We start from the raw sequence: 24,142 nt of genomic DNA on the forward strand, positions 1-24,142 counted from the left end.
ATCAGTTGGAATTAAAAATAAATAAAACAAAATAAAACAATTAAAAATAAATAAAACAATAAATAAAAACACTGTCTGTGTTTGTAGAAGCTGGAAATCCTGGGACTGCCCTCATACTCAGGAGGTTTCAAATCTGAATGAGGAAAGGAAAAATGACCAAAAAGCTGGATCTAACAAATCCCACAGACCCTAGGGTTCTGGTTGACAAGGGACAGATGAGTTTGGAGGTCAAATAAATTCCAGCCATCTGTTCAAAAACTGGCTAAAACGTAGGTCACATATCCAGGATCAGAGCAAAAGACAAAGGAAAGCAGATGTTTGATGAAGTTATAAGACAAAACATGCGACTCTCTGGATCAGATTTTACATGTAATAAAAGTCGATGAAAACCAAATTATTTTTATTATCTTTAATAATATCCTGTTTTACTCTCATGATTCTAGGGAGTTTCATTCCGAGAAATGAGACATTTATTTTTTATGTTATTAGAATCCTGGCTCTTCCTTTTATATTTTATTATCATTTAAATTCTCAATCCAAATATGCTAGATAATAACAAAATACCTGATGATTGTTTTAAACTATGGAAAATGGTTAAAATGAGACAAAGCAGAAGGTTGCTGGGTCTTACTGTGAGTTATATACTTTCTTGGATTTTTAGAAAATACTAATATACACTTAAAACTACTTGTTCCATGCTTAAAAGAATAACAGAAAGTCCAAACCTAGTAAAAATCATAAATTCAAAGAGAGATATGAATGGTAGATGATGGCACCAGGAGGAGTACTGATATTTTTGCTGTATTAACACAGAGATTATTATTTTATTTTAAATGAGCAGAAATTGAGGAAAACCTATACCAAATCTATGGCAACATACCCATTTTTGAATCACCAATTCACATGGTTGATTATTTCTGAGATGGACACAGATGAGAGGTCCATTAGAGGGTTTCACAGTGGCCAATGGAGGCAGAAGAGCCCACTAAGCTTGCCTGTGCAAGTCTCAGAATACATGGACATCGTCGCGTTTGAAAAAATAAAACAAAGGTTACAGGGTACTCGGGCAACCAGTCTGTATTTCATGGAAGCACAGTCATCGCTGCACACAATAAGTATTGGCCTTCTAGTCTGGTACCTTCCTAGGCAAAGCTGCCCCTCACATAATCTATTCTCTAAAGAACTGGGAAGAGTTGAGTTAGGATTGGTCTTACATCCTAAATTCTCCCACCCTTTTTACATCGTTAGAAGGCAATGTAATTCTAGGAACTTCTGTTTCCTTCCCTCTAGATCACATCTTTTCTTCTAACCCTCCAATTCCAGACAATCATCAACTATTTTTCTCCCTTGTTGGCCTTTACACCATATTTGACCTTATAAATAATGTTACACTGTAAAACAGAGCCTCTATCAACCCAGAAAATAGTCACCCAGGAAGTTTGTGTACATATAACTCATTATAACACAGAAGAATAAACCAAAATGGCTATCAGACAAATTCCGTGTCTAAGAGTCAGTACTGTCCTACATTTATTTTCTATACACTTCTGAATTATCGAATTCTGACAACTGATTAGAAACAGCAAATTACATAGCCCGCTATTTTGAAGAAGTAGAAAGACTAGAGCAGACCAGGTAACAAAACAGCTGCCTGATGCTGAAAGGGGCAAAGTCTGGTGCAGGTCTGAGTCAAAAGCCTTCACGCTGGTCAGTCTTCGGCACAAATGAAATACCACTTGTTACTGCTCTGGGGAGTTAGCATCATAAACTCTGAAAATTGGGAAGGACCCGAGAAATCTAGTCACCTCTCTTCCCGTTGTAGGAGCTTCTCCTACCTTATCCTACAGTGATGATCCCGTCACTGTATGAACACAAGGACTGCCTCATTGCCTATAAGGAAGCCCTTTCCATTTTGTAAAACGTTTTTTAGAAAGTTTGTTCTTGAAAAGTAAAAAACCGCTTCTCTGTAACTTTAATTTCTTGATTCTGATTCATTTATTCAACTAGCACTTACAGAGTAACTACTCTGTGTAGTAGACAGTGTTTCCATAAAGATAAAACACATCAGCCCTTCATCCATCTATACAAAGACATGAACACAAATAAAAACAAAGCACCAACTGCCTGCCTGCCTGCCTCCCTTCCTTCCTTCCTTCCTTCCATGGCCTCCCTTTCTTCATTCCCAAGTCTCAGTACCACTTACCTGAATCACACCTCCCAAGAAGGAAACAGCTGCAGCTACACCAATCCTTTGCAGCTCGAAGTCCGATAAACCCAGTGTGCTTGTGTTACTCTGTGTGGTGAGGTTCTGGCTGCTCAGAGGGACCAGCCGTTCCACTGCGTTGGCTGATATTAAGGATGTCAAAGCGAAGGTGCCTAAAAGGGGGTGGGGGTGGGGGGAATCTTCTGTTAGTAACGGACTCAATGATAATGGTTGGATTCCACCATTAAAGTTGAATCCATGGTGTAAAACTAAATAGATCTACTGGAAACATTCTTATCAGCCCCCTGACTCATCCACCCTTCACTCCACTCCAGGCAAGAAGCAGAAACTTTCCTACATATACACATATTCCTTCAACACACAGCCACACCCAGCTACTTGCTCTTCCCAGGCCATACGTACATTTTCCCACCTCTCTGCAGACCTGCACAGAGAATATCTTCAGGGCAGGGATTCAGATTACATCTTAGACTCGAATGCAAGTCCTCTATTTATCAATAATATGACTTAAAGCACATTACCCTGAGTCTGCATTACTTCATCTGTAAGCTGGGCATAATTAATACCTACCTTTCAGGGTTTGGGGAAAATAAAAAGGAGATGATAATTATGATAACCTCAGTAGGCTCAGTGGTTAACTGTGAACTCTTCCACTTCAATATTAGCTCTGTACGCTCATTTCAGACTTCTGAACACTTCTAAAACTATAGATAATAAATTTATCTTGTTTCAAGCCACTAAGCTCCTGGTAACTTGTTACATCAGAAATAGGAAACCAATGCAATCAATAACATAAACTGACCACTGAAGAAATAAGACACATACTTAGAGGTGAGATCTTAAGCACACAAAATAAATAGAAATGCCTATATGGATATTTCTAGTTAAAAGTATTTTTTATCATTATTACCTAATATTTAAGATTAGGGTATCATTTTTATAATAATAATAACTTACTAAATCTTATACAGCAAGTACTAAATTAGACACTATACATCAACTATCTCATCTAATTTTCATTACAATCATATGAATTTTTTTTTATTTCACTCTACAGAAAGCAGCAAATAGACCTTTAAAATGTTGTCCAAGGTCATGCAGATAGCAAACAACAAATAAGACATACACCCAGAACCATTTAACTCTACAACCCAGGTTTTTAACCAGCTTGCTCTATTATCAGACTACCTGTGAAAGTTCAGATTTTCTTTAGTAATGCATAGGTAGGCAAGGTAAGAGTATATTGATTAAAGGGCATGATGGATTCCAGCTTGGAAGAAACCTGAAAGATCATTTAGTCCAAGTATCAATTACATAAAAAAATGTTTTTCAATGTTTGAGTAACTAAATTCAGTAGTTTTTTCTTTCCCTCAAAGAGCTTACCTTCTCTCATTTCATTGTAAATTCAGAATATACGCCCTTCGCTTATGACCTTTTTACAACTTAAAAATGCAAAGAATCTCTAAAACAACCTTGATTACATAATAATATAGCAATAAGCCACAGTACATATTGAATAACTGAGGCACAGAGAGTTAAATGTCCTGCTCTAATATTTGCTGAGGTTTTCAGAAGTAAAGTTAGAATTGCTTTAGAAATGTAATCAGTAACTAATGAGCACTTCCTTTTTTTTTTTTAAAGATTTATTTATTTATTTTAGGAAGAGTGAGAGCATGTGCACAAGAGCGTGGAGGGGAGGGACTGAGGGAGAGGGAGAGAGTGTCTTAAGCAGTCTCCGCGCTCAGTGTGGAGCCCGATGTGGGGCTTCATCTCATGATCTTGAGATCACAACCTGAGCTGAAACCAAGAGTCAGAAGCTTAACCAAATGTGCCACTCAGGTGCCCCCCTAATGAGCACTTCTGAGTCCCTTTCATTAGTAACATGAGAAGCATAAACATAGACAGAAATTATTACCTGTGGCAACATGACGTCCCATTCCAAATATGGCATAAATGATGGCTGGAAACAGAGACCCATATAAACCAAACACTGGGTGCACAGATGAGAGAATCGCGAAGGCCAACCCTGTCAAGCAGACCCAGGTAATTAGGACCATCTTATAACTCCAAGATACAGTCCACTACAAAGTAGAATGGATATTGATTTTTTTAATGACAAAAGGAACTATGACTTAATTATTCTAATTAATTATTGCTCAGTGAGATTCTAGCATTACTATCCCTAAGTAACAGGAAATTCCCTCATATAGTTCATATTTAAATTTCAATTCTAAAAACCATGACTTTGGGACCACTACCTTTCCTCTTGATTACAGAGATGTCTACAAGAAAACGTGAGTTCAGAGAGTCTTCCTGGTAAAAGCGATCACATCATAAGCAAAATATCTCCACACATGCTTCGAGAAGCATTTCTACATTTTTTGTGTATCATTTTATCGGTGCAGCATCATCTGTGGGATAGGCAGCACTCACAGCATCACTGCTGACAAGATGAAAAGGTCAGGAAGAAGGGGTAAGAAGGACACGCACTCCAGGCCGCCTGGCCGGCAGCTGACTGGCCAAGCTCAGACCGTATCACAACAGCGGGGTGACGTGTGAACCCAGGCACTTCCCATCTTGGACCCCAGCCTGTTTCAGATATAGTTTCTTAGAGTGAAAAAAAAAAATCAACTTTGTTTATTCAAAGAGTAGGTAAAGAGTAACTCATAACTGTTCATTTTTATTCCTCATCGATACTACTGTCTATATAGTTTGTATGTTACATACACACAGAAGATTTTCTTAGATATGTCTACATGATCACTAGTGGTCTAAATGTGACCAAAATGCATGTGAGTACGAGCTCATTAAAGTGATCTTGCTTGTGGCTGGTCCTTGGCATTAAATGGCTAGTTAAGCTAGGTTCTGATATGTTCATTCAAGTCTATACAACTTATTGATAGGCATTTGATTGAACATCATGCACTTTAGAAGGTACAAAGAGACTTGAGGAAGGAGGCAGCATTAGAATCTAGACTACCTGAATATGAGGTTAATTCATTATCCACACTATGGAGCCTGACAATATGGTTCCAAGATCAATACTTTTTTACTGTTTAACTTTTACTGTTTTAAAATTAAGTTTAGGGGCGCCTGGGTGGCTCAGTCAGTTAAGTGTCTGCCTTTGGCTCAGGTCATGACTCTGGGGTCCTGGGATCGAACCTCACATCAAGCCCCGCATCAGGCTCCCTGCTGAGCAGTGAGTTTGCTTCTCCCTCTCTCTCTACCCCTCCCCCCTCTCGTGCTCTCTCCCTCTTTCTCAAATAAACTCTTAAGTTTAATTTCTTTTTAAAGAAATAAACAGTAGTTATACATCAAATATTTTTTTCTGAACACAAGACACTTTAGCTTTAATTAAAATACATAAAATGTCTACCAATGACCATCCCTTCTTTATTTTTAAAAACCCATCTGTTCTGCGTGGAGCACTGGATGTTATACACAAACAATGAATCATGGAACACTACATCAAAAACTAATGATGTAATGTATGGTGATTAACATAACAATAAAAAATAAAAAATAAATTTAAAAAACCCATCTGGATTGCTATTTACTTACAACATATTCCTAAATGTCCAGTGAAAATGAATAAAAAGTGATTCTAGAAGGTTCAGTGGCAGAGGCTGCTCTAGAATTTCATACATGCAGGATGACAGGCAGCATTCTGGTTGTTAGGAAGGACGATGTCACGTGTCCCCCTGCCCCACCAACAAGCCCCTCCTAGCATTTATAGCTTATGTGACTTTGTAAAAATTGTACATTATATCAGTCACACAGAAAGCTAGAAAATAACTTTTCCCTTTCATTTTCAGAATGAGTTACCTGAAAAAACTACCTATCAAGAGACAGAATACTGAGTGTTTCCAGGCAAGAAAAAAATGTGGTCCACATTTCAGAGGATCACCTAGATCTACTAAATCAATGATGGGGGCAAAGGAAAATTGCATGCAGCATCTTTAACAAAAGCATCTTGGATGAATTATATGCACACTAAATTTTGATAAATGTGATAAATATCAACAGGATAGGAGTTGCCCTATCTGGCTACATTTTTATTCTATCTGCAGCAGACAATGTATAGACGGAGCTAGAAGCAGTAAGACCCTCACCTCTTTTTTTTTTTTTAAAGATTTTATTTATTTATTTGACAGAGACAGCGAAAGCAGGAACACAAGCAGGGGGAGTGGGAGAGGGAGAAGCAGGCCTCCCGCAGAGCAGGGAGCTCGATGTGGGACTCGATTCCAGGACCCTGAGACCAGGGCCTGAGCCGAAGGCAGACCCTTAACGACTGAGCTACCCAGGCACCCAGACCCTCACCTCTTGCCTAGTGAATAGATACCTATTTATCTGTTTGCTTTATTAACTCCTTTCTTTCTCTCCCTCCCTCTCTCCCTCTCACTCCTTCCCTCTCCCCCTCTCTCCCTCCCTCCAGTTTCCCTCCCTTTCTCTCTTTCTCCCTGTCTCTCTTTAATCCCCTGCAAAATCTATGTATAGCAAAATCCATTCAAAAACAGAATTTCTTCAGATCTCATACTCTTATCAAATTAAAATAGGAATAATCATGTAACATGTTTAACCCAAATCTTTAAGAGATCTCTAAACCTAAAAATGTAAAATAATACTTCAGTAGATTCTACAAAAACAACCTCAAAGATCAGAAATCCTGTAGACACTTCCTTCATCTCATCCGACACTGATACTGAGCTTTCTCTTTGAGCAACAGTGCCTTTCACTCTCAGCCAGAATCTGCTTCTTTGCTAAGATGACAATGAACAATGGCCAACATAAAAGAGGAATGGATGAACGCAGATAAACGGTGCTTTAAAATGTCAAATACTCTTTCCACAAATAAGAACCATAAAACCCAAGCCATCCTCCCACACACACCTCCAAAAAGCACAGAGGGCTGGATGAAGTTTTCTTATTCGGATTCTTTTATTATTCTGGGTTACAAAATAAGCCACATACATATTTTCATACACACATACTCATCCAGCTAAAATATGGTAAGTACTCCAAAAATGATGAAAATATTGACTAGTTCAAATCACTTACAAATGACCAGAATTATCTACACTCTTCTCCATATTTATGAAACACGGTATTTGATAAATTAAGAGCAGGATTACAACTCTCTAACTCTATTATTTGGGGAGGAATACTGCAAATGCTAATAAATATTTGTATTACCTAATCTAACTTAGATTAGAAGAGAAGACAACAAAAAGAAGGATCGAGAAATAAACACAAAACAAGTATCAGGCCAAAGGGTGCCAAAAGGGGACAGGAAGGAAACAGAGAGCAAAGGGGAAAGGGAGAGAGAGAGAAAAAAAGAGAGAGAGAGACAGAGAGAGATTGGAGGAAGCCCAAACCTTAAGGTCTCTAGATAATTTTTAAAGATCAAAAATCATAAATTGGTAATGCAAGTCTGATATAACCACAAAAGAATGGTCACTTTCTGAAGGCTTTGAAAGATGCAGTTTTTAAGAAAACATGTTTTGTAGGTGAGGTAATGGCTATTAGAGAACAGAAACAGAACAGACTCTTTATTCCAGCATCAATACCATCAGTAGCTTCAGGGCTTGTGAACACCCCCAGACTATGGAGGGGCCCTGAGCACGAAGTCAAACATTTCCCACCATTCCCCTTGCCCCTAAACCCCAGGCCGGTTGCAGGGCGAATGACTTCCCTAAACACAGTGCCTGACCCCTAAGGGAGAAGGAGCACCCAGACGAGTAGATCGCTCTGAGTCTCTGCCTCTGCTCCTACTATAATCTCTTGGTTGAAACGGCTAGAAAGCCACACAGTCACTACCAATGAGAAAGAGAACTGTTTATCACAGAGAAGACGATATTCAATACTTTAAAATACAGATTTTTATTTCCGTGTCAGCCGTTTTATCTGGATTTACATGATAGCAATTGTTCAGAAAAATCAAAGGAAACTGGAATTGCAAAAGATCATGTCTAGACATTAAGTAATGTGTTAGAAGTTGGGGATCTGGTGCTGGAGTTACACGTGGAGAGCCACTCTGTTGGAGACTCCATGTTCTGTTGGCCTATTCTAAGGTTTATTCCAAGTTCTGCAGCTATTTATTCTAAGGTCAGGCAGCTAGGACTCAGAAGCACTGGTTTTACTCCCCTTAGAACCATGATCAGTCTTTTAAGACTTTGTGAATTGAGTTTCCATACGAAGTAATACAACTGAATTGTCTCATTAATCTCTCCAATTTTTAATACACAAGAAAGAAAATATTTACAAAAATATCAAGAAGGCTGAACCCAGGCTGACCGGCTCACGCAAAGACCCTGGCTTCTGCGTCCAGCCGGCAGCTAACTGAAGCTGGTGCTTGATCACTCAGCACTCTATGCAAATTAGAAAAAGGTGTCCCCTGCTGGATGATCAACCCCACCTTATTTGTGACCTCTGATTGAGGAACTGCCCTTCAGAAAAGCACAGGGTAGCTTTCCCTCATCTTCTGCAAAAATGGGCAGCTTTTAGTTCGGTCAATCTCGAAAATATTCATTTCTCAAAATCATGTTAAAGCACTGTATTCAATTTGTTTTAAGTTGTCAAGCAGAAAACAAACATTACCTTTCAGTTCTGAATGCTGGGCCCACAGATGAACTGTTGCATTTGGATATGATGAAGGAGGAACTCTAGGATTTGAGATAGAAGCTAATAATCTATTCAACCAGGGGGCAGGTGGTGTTTGTCACCTGCCCCTTTGCCCCCTGGTTTTATTTTAAAACCAAAGCTGAGATTTTTTTTTTAAGATTTTATTTATTTATTTGAGAGAGAGAATGAGAGAGAGAGAGCACGAGAGCGGGGAGGGTCACAGGGAGAAGCAGACTCCCCGCCGAGCAGGGAGCCTGATGTGGGACTCCATCCCGGGACTCCGGGATCATGACCTGAGCCGAAGGCAGTCGCTTAACCAACTAGGCCACCCAGACGCCCCCAAAGCCGAGATTCTTATCCTAATAAGTCATACCACTTAATGAATTAGAGCATTATCCAAATGACACCCCCTCAGTAAAAATACTTCATAGGGAGTAAAAGCCAATAACAAAAGCTTAATTATTTCTGATAAATGCCTAGGGCCGGGCAGTGGAGGTGGCAGAGTGATGTCATGAATATTGAGGATCAGAAGTATTTTTGTGTGCATTTCAGAACTTATTCTGAGCCCAGAATTGCTAAAGATAGAAGCACTTAAAGTTCTCATTCCAAAGAGTAAGGACTAAGCACCAATAATCCCAAGAGAGTAATAGAAAGTGTTCGGAGAAAGCACTAACAGTAAGACTCAAAGAAAGGAGATGAAAGATCCAATCCTGTGCTGCATTCCTTAATCACCGACTTAAGGTTCTCATGACTCGCCTTTTTAATGAAAATGAAAGGGCAGCTTGTATGGACAAAGGAAATGGAAGGCAAGGTGATCCCGAGGTACTTTTCCAGGTTAACAGTTAAAAAGGAGAAAATGCTACCTAAATGAAATAAGGTGTTAGGCGGTTCTGCTCTCCCCACCTCCCTCCCTCGCTGTCTCTTTCTCCCTCCTTCTCCTCCCCAACTTCTCCTTTTCTCTTTCTCCATTTTTATAGCATTTTTTTTAAAAAAAGATTTTATTTATTTATTTTGGAGAGATACAGAGAGAGCACGAGCCAGGTGGAGGGGCAGAGGGAGAGGGAGAAGCAGACTCCCCACTGAGCAGGGAGCCTGATGTGGGACTCCATTCCAGGACCCTGAGATCATGACCTGAGCCAAAGGCAGACACTTAACCAACTGAAGCACCCAGGTGCCCCTCTCTTTCTCTGTTTTTTAAATAATCTCATATTTTCTGATTCAGAGAAGGTGATAGAAATATCTAAAATCAAGACATTGGGACAGTGGGAAGATAAGAAATACTGAATCACTACAACTGGCCTATCAGCTACACATTTTATTTCCTCTTCAAATGAACAGTCATTTGTCCCAAGAGTAAAAGCAGAATTGGTATATTTATAAATCCAATAATGAAAACTAACTTAAAATACGTGGCCATACACACATACACAAAGTCAGGACTCACAGTGTGGAATGTTTCTGGGCAGGTTACCGGCAGAATTTTGCATCTAACACCGAACATTTAGGTGTTATTTAGGTGCTCAAGAGAAGCAAAGCCTAGACATGCCCTCACTCCATCCATGGATTCTAGTTGGAAAACCTCTGGGTCCTTACACATCCAAGTTAATTAGTTACCACTGACTCCTACATATCACTGAGAATACTCATTTCTCAATTTTAGATAAGGCATATAACCTCCATTTGTAGAGCAAACAACATGGACAAGCACACCCAAGCTGACCAAAACCACCACCACAGCTTTAAGCCAACTGAATTCTTCTCAAGTCAGATTTCACTGCCAAGGAGATGATATGGAACACTTCAAAGCCTCAGTATTTCTGCTCCTCCGCCCCAACTCCCACAGGATGGAATCCCTGTCTACAACACGGGAATAATGTCACCACCTGCCCCCGGTGGGATAGGTCATTAGCGTCTGTGGTAAAACATTTGCTATTTTTAGCCACCCACCTCCAGTGTCCCTTCTTTTGGTAGCAAGACACCAATTTCCTTCAGGAAGTCCCTCCTGCCACCCAAAGAGCATGGGCTGAGAAAGGGCAGTTTTTTTGTGTGTGTTTGTTTGTTTGTTTGTTTGTTTTGAGAAAGGGCAGTTGACCCTTGCCCCAAGCTCTAGGTGGGGACCCATGGCTCAGCCTGGCCAATCGGAGATTTGCATTCCCTTCACCAAAGCATCTGGTTTAGAGAAGGACATGAGATGCATGTATGTTTTATGAAATCCCATTACACTTTTATTGGAACTGTTACATGAATACATAATTACTTAATAATGAATATCTAATTCTATGTATTAAAATACCTTACATAGTAATTAAAGATGGAAATGGCCTGAATAGTCATCAATATGGAGACCACTAGATCAATTTTGGCATAAAAGAACTATGGAATATTATGCAGCTATTAAAAAGAATGAATTAGATCTGTATCCATTAACCTGGAGACATGTCCATTATATATTGTTAGACATGACAAACAAGTTATAGGCATATATATTTTTTATGTAATACTTTATGTAAAAATCCAAGGAAGAGATAATACATCTTTTTACACATCTTTGTAACTTTTTTCACCTTTTACATTAAGTTTATAAACCTATACAATTTATACATTTTTGGTAGAGACTTTTGAAAGCAACCTTAACATTATCCTGAATCTTAGAGAAGTCATTAGATTTCTTTCTAATGGAAGCAAGGTGACAAGATTTGCTTTTTAAGGGATCACTCTGGCGGTTATGTAGAAGACACACAAGATTGGCAGACAGAAAACAGGGAGCTCCTGCTGATATCCAGGTAGTGGCAGGAGAGAAAGGAAACGCAGTTCCATCCCATATAAAGAGGCATTACACGCAGTCAATAAACAAATCATTTCCTTGGCCTGTGGCTTTAGCACAGAGCACTTTCTTCCTAGAACATGTCACAGGACCAAAGGTGGCTGACTGGATGTGAGTGGTTGTAACAGGAACCAGCTAACATCCTGGGTTAGGTCCAAAGAGACTGGGCAGGTTATCATAAGAAGGCTGAAGGCCTGGTCAACACCAAAATTTATGGAGTGAAGGAATTGCCAGATGCATAGGAAGAGAATTAGGAGAAAAGGGGAGAAAGAAGCCAAGGCCAAAGTCTGTGACTATTCTACAGAAACAGTATGTATGACAAAGAACAGAAATGTCCTTTGAATTGGATAACAGAAGAGGAGCCACTGATGACCTTAGACCAAGCACTCCTGGGGAATAGAGGACATAGGAAGGAAGGGGAGGGTGGGGCAGGGCAGGTTAAGGAATGGACCTGAGCAGAGGGAGAAGAGGCAGGAAACATGAACCAACCCCTGAAAAACCTTATTAGTGAAGAGAAGAGAAAAAGGCTTGGGGCCAAATGGTGACACGGGATCAAGGAAAGAGGAGTTTGTTTATTTTCTTATTATTTTAAGATAGGACACATGAGCCCTTGGGCAGTCAGGTTTTTTGTTATTGTTGTTTTTAGAGAGGGAGGGAGAAGGAAAGAGGGGAGGGGCAGAGGGAGAGGGAGAAAGAGAGTCCCAAGCAGACTCCATGCCCAGTACAGAGCCCAACGCAGGGCTTGATCTCACAACCCTGAGACCTTGACCCGAGAGCCGCAATCAAAAGGTGGACGCCCAACTGAGCCATCCAGGTGCCCCTGGGCGGTCAGGTTTTATGAGCCCTAAATCTTATATATTTTGAAAGGCTTCCTAGAAAAAAGATAAAGTTACAACATAAAATTAGTTACAAAAGTGAATATTTACACTGAGAAATAACTCTAAATTATAAATTCTAAAAAGCTGACAAACTCCATTACGAAATATCCATAAAAAATAATATACTATTTTTATTAATTAACTGCCTGATACAACTCTATACGTCTTTATCCCCTTTATAATTTTAGGCTGGATATTCTTTGAACACTTTTTCATCTGATAATGATTTTTGTAATATTTGCTATAGAGAGAATGGAAAGATAAATTTGGCTTTCCTCTTGCACATCAGACATTTCTAATATACCATTTCAGGGGTTCTTGGCCTCACCTGTCTCTCATAGCTCTGCAGGGGCTGTCTGACCTCATGCAGTGCAATTTGACAGCTTCTCTTTTTCTCACCCTGGCATTTCTCTGTTGACACCTGCTCTGTGATTCTGTTAATGCCCAGATTCCCACATGTCAGCTCAGAGGAGCACCCAAGGGGTGTGCCTTTGACCAGTGACAGAATAAACTAGTGAATACACGTTCCCACATTTCTCCCAACTGAAAGATGGTTTGGAGGTGCAGTGGATCGATACCTTCTTGGGGGCATGGCCCCATGCCGGAGCTATGTGACACCCTTGGAGAGAGCCAGCCCCATTACAGGCATCTTCCTGTTGTCTCCCCCTCACAGTCCCTCCCCCTGCCCTCTGGGCTTGCATTCCCTAATTACAAAGTTGCACAGAAGCTCTCTGACTCAGACTCCCGTTTCTGGGGAATCAGACTAAAGTAATCATTGTGTATTTAAGGGGTTTTTTTGTTGTTGTTGTTACTGGTAGATCAGAAATTTTTATTTTAGCTGTATAACTAGTTACTAATATCACGTGTAATCCAAACTGTCAAACTGCATAAGCCTCTTTTGAGATTCTTGATAACTGTAAGATTTCAGGGCATTCCAAGTTTTCTTGTGCAGAAACTTAAATATTATTTGAGAACTGCTGACATTAATTATCCAGTTTCTTGATAATGCCCTTGTTATATTACTGTCCGATTAGTGTTATTTGATCTCTGTCAGTATCAGCCGTTTGTGGCAACTTCCTCTCAGCCAGATCCCAAAAATACCTGCAGCCATGCCAATGCCACCAGACAGAAGAGGCACGACCCAAGGGAAGCTGAGTTGGGAAGAGACAGTGTTCTTAATCAACTTCTGTTAAAATATCTCACTTTGGAAATTTTATGAAAATACATGACCACGTGAAGACAACTGACCTTGCAAGGGGCACAAGCAAATGGAGATGCAGTATTGAAGAGGATGGATATTAAGCATGGAAATACAAGCATGATGTGTTTTATATGTGAATTACCAAGGGCGAGGGGAGGATGATGAGCCTCCACTTGAGAGGAGTGTCCGTGGGGATAATGCCCTTGAATGAGACAGCAAGCTTTTAAGAAAGACTAACGGTCTGAGAGAACATCTTGTGAACGTTTTGGAAGTGTGGATTTTTATTCCCTAAGGGAGAGGGGTTCCTAAGGGTGCACTGGTACAGGCTGGCTGCGAAGCTATCCCTAGAAATAACAAGCCAGGGAGGACACACACTGTGTATCAGGGGAAGAGAAAGAGAAGGAGAAATGATAAAGGAAGCGTCTGATTTTGTGTGGTGATCAAGAATCACAGGAACCAGAGGCAAATGTGCAAGTATAAACTCAAATATACACAACATATGCCATTTCTTTGTGTCTTCTTACAGTATTTACTTGGGACTCTTAATTAGACCCACGGATTAAGAAGAGAAAGAGACTGCAACAGTGGTCCCTGGTTTCCTGGTCTTGAACTAGGTCAGTGTGAAGGACTTTCTCTGGGTCACCCATCCTTTAATATTTTTAATACTAGAGTTGTTACCTGACTATATTCAAAACACTAATTTTCAGGGGGGGGTAAGAAGCAATCCTTTAGCTTTAGTGACGTAAGTATATAAGTAAACATCAGACCAGGCATGTGAGATTATATCACTTTTCAGGCTGTGATGGTTTAAATCATTTCAAAAAATGGATTATGTGCAGCCCCCCATGCTCGGAAAGGGTTAATTTACTCCTTAAAGATAACCCAGCTACTTCCGGAAGGGATTCATTAGCTCACCAGTTTCAAGTAGCTAAGTGTGTTAAGAGCAAACAGTAAGGCCCACATGAAAATAAGGAACTGTTTGAGCAGAGGAAAGGCACATTTAGTTAATCTCTGACTCCCGGCAAAACTGAGGAGCCCTTGTCTGTGCAGACCAGTGAGTTCAGCCACAGTCTGTTTTGGCACTCCCTCCTCACACAATGCAGCCTCAGAGACTCGGCCGCTTGGCCACACAAATCATACCAAAGCAATAATGAGCCTCCTGTCTGCCCAGTGCTGTCCAGCAATACCCCCAGTTTACACACAACAAGCTAAATGAGAATGATCATGAATCCACGGGATACAAATAGTCATTAAAATGTTCTTTGACCCAGTCATGGATATAAGTGCTGGCTCACAGGCCTTGAGACCCAAACAGAATGATACAATGAGCTTAAAATGCTAATTCAGTTATTTGGCACCTCTTCCCATTCCCTTTCAGATTTGTTTTCATTTCTGTTTCTGTTTTTTTTTTTTTTTTTTAAGATTTTATTTATTTATTTGACAGACACAGCAAGAGAGGGAACACAAGCAGGGGAGCGGCAGGCAGAGGGAGGAGCAGGCTTCCCGCCGAGCAGGGAGCCCGATGAGCAGGGAGCCTGATGAGCAGGGAGCCCGATGAGGGGCTCGATGAGGGGCTCGATCCCAGGACCCTGGGATCATGACCTGAGCCGAAGGCAGACGCTTAACGACTGAGCCACCCAGGTGCCCCTCTGTTTCTGTTTTTTAACTGGGTAGGCAGGGGAGGAAAGAAAAGTGGGAGAGAGACAGAATACATGCACATTCATGCATAGAGATGCAGATGTTCAATGATACCTGTCTAGCAATGGATATCAGTAATAGCTGGAAGTAAGATTTGAAGTATCCATCCTGGCGAATTTGGGAGGGCACCCTTAATATTTTGTAGGATGCCTAGAACTTCTCTAACTTAACTGTTTTGGAAGACTTCAGGCAAAACTGATATTTTCCATCTTACCTTCCTTTTACCTTCAAGTAGCCGAGCTAAGACCTAGGCACAGGAAGACATCTGCCTCAAGTGAAACATGTACTACGTGCCAAGCATTTGAGGTACATCGATTAACAGCCCAGATAAAAATCCCTGCCTTTCTGAAGTTTATGTTCTCATGAGAAATAGAAGACAGCAATTACAGCATTGAAATAATAGCATTAAACACTTCTTTCGTACTAGATTCTGTCCTGAGCACTTCGTTTTCTCTCATTTAATCCCCAAAGTAACTCTATGTACTGGGTGTTGTTATTCCCCTTGTACACATAGGAAGACTTAATCTTAGAGCAGCTAAAGAACTTGACCAAGTGATGTAGTTGGAACTCAAAATTGTGGTCTTTGTGATAGTTATTCTTTAAGTACTTAAACCTTTTACTGTGTACCCAAATCCACCTTAAATTTCATTAGAGATAAAAAGGAATATGAGATATGAACTATAAGGTTCTTGCCTGAAACAAACAATTATATGTGCAGCTTATAGAATGATCAGTATGGTCAGAGTTCAAAGAAGATAGAGAAATATGGGAGCCATAGTCACAGAAAGTTTTATTGAAAGGTAAGAACTGAAGCTGGGGTTGAGGATAGAAAGAATTTTTTTCCACAAGTTGTCCTCGTTCCTGAAGAGTTATGAAGCACTTTGTTCTGGTACATCTGAGTTTATCATTAAAAATATTTTCCAGGGCTCTCATCAAAGTTCACATTTTGGGGTTATTCTTTATGTCCTGGGAACTCTATGCTTCATCCATACATTTTACTATGTATGGTACCCAGAACTCTGACCCACTGGCTCCCAGAGCACCATGATGCTCAAGGACCATGTCTCATTCCCCTTTGCTAGCTCCTCAGCCACTGAAATGTCAGTGTTCCCCAAAGTTGCTTCCATTCTGATTTCTCTTTTTGTTCTACAAACTAATCCTATCCACCCCCATGACTATAATCTTTCCAGAATAGAATTTCTCCTAACTAGTCTTTCCTAACTAGCCTCTTGCCTCTGCCAAGAATGTAATAGAAACTGCTGCCAGTTTTTATTCAGTAACACAAACCTTTGTCACACCCTGGCATCTCTCAAGAGCCACCAATGCTCTCCAGCAACTTAGAAAATAAGCCCAAATACTTTGTCCATGATATTCAAGCCTTTTAGGAATGTGGGCCCTGCTACCCTCTCCAGTTCAAGTCCCACCAAATGAGATTACTGATGAGTATTTAAACGAACTGTGTTTTTTTATTCTTCTTACCCTTGCATATGTTTTTTTTCTCCTGTCCATAGTGCCGTTCATCTATGGACTACCTGGGAAACTATTATTTAGCCTTTAAGACCCAGTCAAAGTATAATATCCTCTTGAAAGTTTCCCTAACTACAAACCTCAACCCCGCTTCAGCAAGACTTGATCATGCCATCAATGTAATTACCATACCTTGTATATTCTTCATTTATACTACTACCAAAATTATTATAATTATCGGCTTTTATGTCTAGGTCTCCAATTAGGTTGTGAGATCTACTGTTAAGGAAGATAATAAAAATTATTTCCACTTATAAGTAAACTATTATGTGTCAAGCACATAATAGTTTTCATGGGGCTCCGATAAAGACAGAAAAGGTCCTAGAAATGAAACGATACATTTACCCAGATTTACCAGACACCGATTTACCCAGGATATGAGGAGACAAACAAAGGGTCAAAGACAAAGAAAGGTACTGGTTATCAGGCAGATGGAGACATAAGCAAGGTCAGGTAGTCAAAAAACTATAAATAGTTCAGGAAATGAGGTTAATAGTGGTTCACTGAGGAAGCCAGTACCAACCCAAGGGTGCTGAAGGCCAGTTTTCTAGGAGGTGCTAACAACATTAGGCAGAGTATGACTGGTGGCTTTAAGACTTCTCATGGTCCTGATATTCTTTCCCCTTGAACTCTCTACCTGAGTAAATCTGAACAGGAATTGCCCCATGGCATCTTTCAGTGTTTTTTCTGAGGACCACGTTTCCATCACACCCATCTAGACAAGACACTAGATCAGGGAGCGGCAGAGGGCAAGAACTTTCGTCCCACTCTACATTAACTGCTGGCTATTGCTTCTTCCTTCTCTTTGCCAGCCAGGTGTATTTTCTCACTGCCTCCTAGGTGCTCAAGTCCACCCACTGAAATTTGAAGCCTGCTCATATACTGGGTAGAAAATCAGAAAAGACACTGAGATCTGTCCATGCTGCTGGCCTCCTAGACTGTAACTCAGTCCCTTTTTACCCAGAATCTTGGACCCAGGTCCTAATCCTAAATTGCTCCTGTATTTCACCTTAGCTTCTGACACTTTATCCCCAGTTTTACCTTTTGTGTCCTGCTCTCACTGGTGGACATCCAGGTGCTAAACTTTACACCCACCAGGATGAATTTGCATGTCTTAGCTCACCTTCTTGAACTTGACCTCAATCCTACCTTCTCAAATGGCTTGATTCTATCCCGCTCTCTCCAGTTAGTTACAACCTCAGCTCAAGCAGTGGAGAAGAAGTTCTCAGACCCCTTCTCCCCACCACCCACCACCTCCCCCACCCAAGAGGAGGGCTGCTAATTGGAGAGGTCAAAGTTGAACACTCCAAGGAAGACACATTTTTTTAATTTTAATTCCAGTATGTTTAACATACAGTGTTAGTTTCAGATATACTATATAGTGATTCAAAAATCCTATACACTACCCAACATTCATTGTGATATGTTCTCTTCTTTTTTATATTTATGAGGGTTCCCTTTTTTTAAAATTTTATTTTATTATGTTATGTTAATCACCATACATTACATCATTAGTTTTTGTTGTAGTGTTCCATGATTCATTGTTTGCCTATAACACCCAGTGCTCCATTCAGTATGTGCCTTCTTTAATACCCATCACCAGGCTAACCCATCCCCCCACCCCCCTCCCCTCTGGAACCCTCAGTTTGTTTCTCAGAGTCCATAGTCTCTCATGGTTCATCCCCCGCTCCGGGTCCCCCCCTTCATTTTTCCTTTCCTATTATCTTCTTTTTTTTCTTTTTTTAAACATATAATGTATTATTTGTTTCAGAGGTACAGGTCTGTGATTCAACAGTCTTACACAATGCACAGTGCTCACCATAGCCCATACCCTCTCCAATGTCTATCACCCAGCCACCCCAACCCACCCACCCCCCACCACTCCGGCAACCCTCAGTTTGTTTCCTGAGATTAAGAATTCCTCATATCTCTTAATCCAAAGACACATTTCATGATGGGCAAAGGTATATCCACACATGTACGTTTTTCTCTCTTCTACTGTTTCTTCATCCATGCTCCTAATATGATAAAAAGACCAGGGCCTGCCTCAAGGTAAGGTCTGATATATCTTTCTCTCGCTCTCTTTTCACAAGCACGTCCAAACCTTAGCTTTACAAGAAAGAATACTTCTTTGATCTCAGACCTAAGTTGTTTTTGATACAATCCAGTTTAGCTAGAGCTATGCTTTAAAGAGTAACACAGCAGATAAAGTGGGACACTGGCTGCCCTTCCCTAAACGTTACCTCTCTTGAGATCCTCTTCAGAGAAAGAATGATGAGGAGGACTTGAGTTCTTAAAATGCCATTTCATATACTACCATACGTCTATACTAATCAAGTCTTGCAGCTATTTAAAACTGCCACTTGGATCTCTATATTGGTCCAGTTTTTACCACCAACAATTCATTTCATGTTATGTTATATAGATGGGCTCGTACAACTTTTCATGTTCCTAAATAAAAACACATTCTTTGGCAGCTGCCTAGGTTAAACAACCTACTCACAGCAGAAAGTGGCTGAAACCAATACTCTACAAACTTTCATTAAGAAAATGTTCCCACCCTTACGTACCCACACCAGATTGAGATCTTCAAGGCTGAATAACAAGATCATATTCTCATATACTTTGTACAAATTTCTGAGGAAGGAAAAATAATAAGGTCCTTGTGGGCTGGATTATTGTCTTATATGTCTCTGTCTCTTTCCAAGAACATAGCAAAATACTGTGTATTCTTTCAAGTATGTTTTTTAATAGAAATGAATAAAGTACCCTAGGAAGACAGATTAGTATTCTTGAAAACAAAATAATTAGGTGGGACTAGGTACTTCCAAGAACTACACATAAGAAATCAAACCCAAACTGTGTGGGTAATGATGAAAGTTTATTTCCCTCTGGTAACTGGTTTGTGGTGGTCTTAGAATTGTTATTAGCAAACCACAGTATAATCAGCTGTCTGATTCATAGCATCAGTGGGCTCAGGGCTAAGCGATTATTACAAGTGGGTCTCCCAGAGTAAATTTACATATATTCAAGAACCACAACTACATGCAAACAAAATTCCTATAGACCCATATTCTCTAGGTTCACAAAGACTGTTAATCAAAGATCATTGGTTCTAATCGCTAGAGGGGGTTAAGGCAAATCACATCATTCTTTCATACCATACATAGCTTGTTATATAGGTGAGAGCTCACAAGAGTGAAAATGAAAAAATTACCATGACCAGGAAGCTTCAGGATCAACAGACCTAGAAGCTGATAAAGCAGAAACAGTAAGAGACTGAAAGTTTCCATGGGGAGAGTAGCCACTAAAAGGAAAGTGGACATAGGAAAATTCTGTCCTGTCATCTCAGTTATGATTTTTCACTGTCAACAAACATTTGAGTACCTACTAGGTACTGTGTCTGCATCCAGTTCTCAATACTGTTGCACAATAGAATCTGGGACAACTTAAAGAAGAAAAAACATAATGCCTGAATGTCTGGGAACCCTGATAATTGCTTGATAATGGGACTCAGGTATCAGTATTCTTTTAAGCCCTAAGGTGGTTCCAATAGGTCTGTAAGGTTGAGAATCTGGTTGAGGGGGAATCAGCCCATTAACTGGCCTTGACTCCATCACTAGAGTCAAAATTACAACCTCATATACTTTGATAGGAGCTGAAAGAGCTTCCCAGGACTTGAGAACTTCATTGCTGAGAGGATAGTTGATCATCCTAGACTATAAATAGTCCCTGCCCTCAAGGAACTTATAACTTAGGTGGGGGAATCAAATATAAATCAAAAACAAAAGCAATAGTTAGTTAAGTGGACAAGCGAGAGTACTATGGGAGAACAAAATTGAGGTATCAAGCACTTTGTGAAAGCCTGTAATTCTCAACCCTAGCAACTCACTTTACTTCACTTTATTATTAGTTGAGGAAGCTAACTAAGGCCCAGGAAATTAAATGATTTGCCGTAAATTCCCCAAAATTCTATTTTAATTGGTCTAGGGTTTGAGCACAGGTTTTAAGTGCCAGAAGAGATTCTAATATGCAGCCAAGGTTAAGAACCACTGAGCTAAACCCAGCCCTGATAGATGCTAAGATATAATCAGGTGAAGATATAATCTATATAGAGTGAATCAGGGGGTAAAAACTACCCATTTAAGAAGCAGTATGTGTAAATGTCCTGGGGCGAAATGAGTACGATCCTTTAGAACACGAAGCAGTTCAGTGTAACCAGAACATAGGATGAATAAGAAGAAATGTGGTTGGAAAAGTGAGATCCAAATATTGAAGGGCTTTGAAAAACATCTTCAGAAGTCCAATGCTGTCTAATGAGAGAAAAGCTAGCTATTTATAGCCATAACTCCCTTCTAAATAATGTTTGCTTTTATAGTAACTGTACTGTTCTTTTGAATACTGTCATGAATTTGGACAATCAAGGTGTCCCTGAGTTGAGCCTGAGAACATCCTGCCCCAGGTCTGAAGAGGATGAATAAGAGGCATGAAGTAGTACTGATGTAAAAGAATAGCAAGTATTGGGGAATATGATAAATTGGAAAGTCCACACCCATAGAAAGGGTACAAGCACCAATAAACTTCAGCCTATGGTGCCCATTTAGGAATATGAGTCACTTGTTTTTAGATGATTAGATTTAAATGAAGAGGAAAAGCCTCTCAGTTTTAAAAAGAACTCTTCTGATATTTCAATATTGGCTCCCAACATGATACAAGTCAGTAAACACACACTTGTGGTTTCAGTTCCAGAGAGCCATGAGGGAAAGGATGAGAAGAAAGACGGTGCGGGCAGTGAGAGAGAGAGGCCAATGAGATACTGTGAAGCAAGGGTATTCTAGGGAGTGAAACACCAAAAAAGGTCCAAAAGCCATTGGCAGAGGTGTAGCTAAAGAAATTTAAGACAAAGATCCCCACTATCCAACTCAAAAATTTTTTGTTGTAGTTTGAAATAAACAATAGAGAGACAAAACTATAAACAAGAAGACATTCTAACCGGCATGGAAGGAATGATGGTGGCTTTTAATTAAGATAAGAGCATAGGCTCAGGAGCCAGAAAGAAAAACATCAAAAGATTCCCTCTATAATAATGCAATATATGTTAAGAAAAAAAAAGAAGAAGATAGCAGGAGGGGAAGAATGAAGGGAAGTAAATCAGAGGGGGAGACGAACCATGAGAGACGATGGACTCTGAGAAACAAACTGAGGGTTCTAGAGGGGAAGGGGGGAGGGGGATGGGTTAGCCTGGTGATGGGTATTAAAGAGGGCACGTGCTGAATGGAGCACTGGGTGTTATACGCAAACAAGGAATCATGGAACACTACATCAAAAACTAATGATGTAATGTATGGTGATTAACATAACAACAAAAAATTTAAAGAAGAAAAAAAAGACTCCCTCTATAAAAAATTAATTAATTAATTAATTTTTAAAACTTAAATAGTAAATGCCCTAGATTTGAGCAAATATGCCTTTAAACTCCTTCTGAGAGAAAACTTACATCCTTTTTCTGTCCCTTGGAAATGGAAATCTTATTATGTACTTAAAATATAAATATCTAAGAAGATAACTTTCATCTAAATCAACCACCTACAACTGCCTAGGGCTGAAAAATAAAATAAAACAAAAAAGAGGTTTTTTTAAAACAAAACAAAACAAAAACCACTCCCTCTGCTTTATGGAAACTGTATTACTTTGCACTACAAGCAAACTAATCCACTTTCCTCTTGGGCAAGACTGTTGAATCACAGATCTGCCTCTGAAACAAATAACGCAATATATGTTAAGAAAAAAAAAGAAGAAGATAGCAGGAGGGGAAGAATGAAGGGGGGTAAATCAGAGGGAGAGACGAACCATGAGAGACGATGAACTCTGAAAAACAAACTGAGGGTTCTAGAGGGGAGGGGGGGTGGGGGGATGGGTTAGCCTGGTGATGGGTATTAAAGAGGGCACATTCTGCGTGGAGCACTGGGTGTTATGCACAAACAATGAATCATGGATCACTACATCAAAAACTAATGATGTAATGTATGGTGATTAACATAACAATAAAAATTTTAAAAATGCAGATAATCATAGTATCAAACTCTTAGATTATTCTGAAGTATAATTTATGGCACATTTTAAGCACTCAGCAAGTAAAACAATATCTATTAAGTACAATAGTACAGTATCTATTAATACCAAGGTCTAATATCTAATTAATATCTATTAATACCATTAATGCCAATGGCCATCAGGTATATTTGAGAGATGTTAAGAGGAAAGAATTTAGAGAACCTCCTCAATTGAAGACAGTTGTTAAGCGGGAAGGGCAGGAAGGATCATTCCCAGACTTCTGGTATAGACAATTGGGTAGATGGGGGTGACTCTCAGTATAATACAGAATAGCAGATAATGACTGATTCTGAGAGGCAAAGTGATGTGTCCAGCTGTAAACATGTCCCTGGAAGACATTAAGATGATGTTCCATAAGCAGCTGGATATTTATATCTAGAACAAAAAAGAGAAAATTGAGCTAGAAATATATTTTTACAACTCACCAGCAGAAAAGTGGCAATTGAAGCCATGGAAATGGATTAGTTCGTGAGAAACAAAATGTATAGGGAAAAAGACGATCGAGAACAAAGGCTAGAGAAACAGCCTATTATGTTTTTTATCTATAGAAATGGTGAAGCTGAGACAAACCTATGCTGTTGAGCTCATGGCTACGGAGGCCATAGAGTCTTGCCTGGTGGGCAGACATCTCCAGTGGCAGAAAAGTTAGAAGAGCTCCAGGGAGGCCTTCTCTTGGACTCAGAATGGCAAAGGATAAATGTGCCCTGGGCAGGGGAGTTAGGGTTAGAGATGGCATCTACTGTGATACAGAAGAGCAGAGCTGAGATGAAGGGGAATAAACCGCGTGAAGATGAGTAAGCCTGGTTATAGACCCATGCACTCCGTTTTTCACTTTTATTGCACCCTAGCCTTTAGTAAAGTCTCATCCAAACATCTGATCTGTGTGCTCTACCACATGGTAAAAGCTAGTGTTCACTGATGCTCAGGACCAGTGTTCAAGGACATCTGCCCTCCCTCTCTCGTTTGAAGCACGTCTAACAGGGGGCAGTGAGAAGCTCTCAAGGAAAATAGCAGGAGCCCCAGTATGGGTAATTCTTCCCAGTAGCAGAGCCCTC

At 40.0% G+C, this 24,142-nt stretch overlaps 1 protein-coding gene across 1 annotated transcript in view; it reads right to left on the reverse strand.

Moving 5' to 3' along the window:
- The window catches only part of SLC26A7 (solute carrier family 26 member 7), a 106,372-nt gene that overhangs the window by 74,694 nt on the left and 7,536 nt on the right, over positions 1-24,142 (reverse strand). Inside the window, exons 2-3 of the mRNA XM_028112116.2 lie at positions 4,140-4,250; positions 2,204-2,376 (exon numbers count right to left, since the gene is read on the reverse strand). Coding sequence (XP_027967917.1) covers positions 2,204-2,376; positions 4,140-4,250 — 284 coding nt within the window. The remainder of the gene's footprint in view (positions 1-2,203; positions 2,377-4,139; positions 4,251-24,142) is intronic.

The sequence above is a fragment of the Eumetopias jubatus genome, unplaced genomic scaffold, assembly GCF_037043125.1.
Source record: "Eumetopias jubatus isolate StellerSeaLion01/CBP00866 unplaced genomic scaffold, mEumJub1_p1.0 scaffold_4, whole genome shotgun sequence".
NCBI lineage: Eukaryota > Metazoa > Chordata > Mammalia > Carnivora > Otariidae > Eumetopias > Eumetopias jubatus.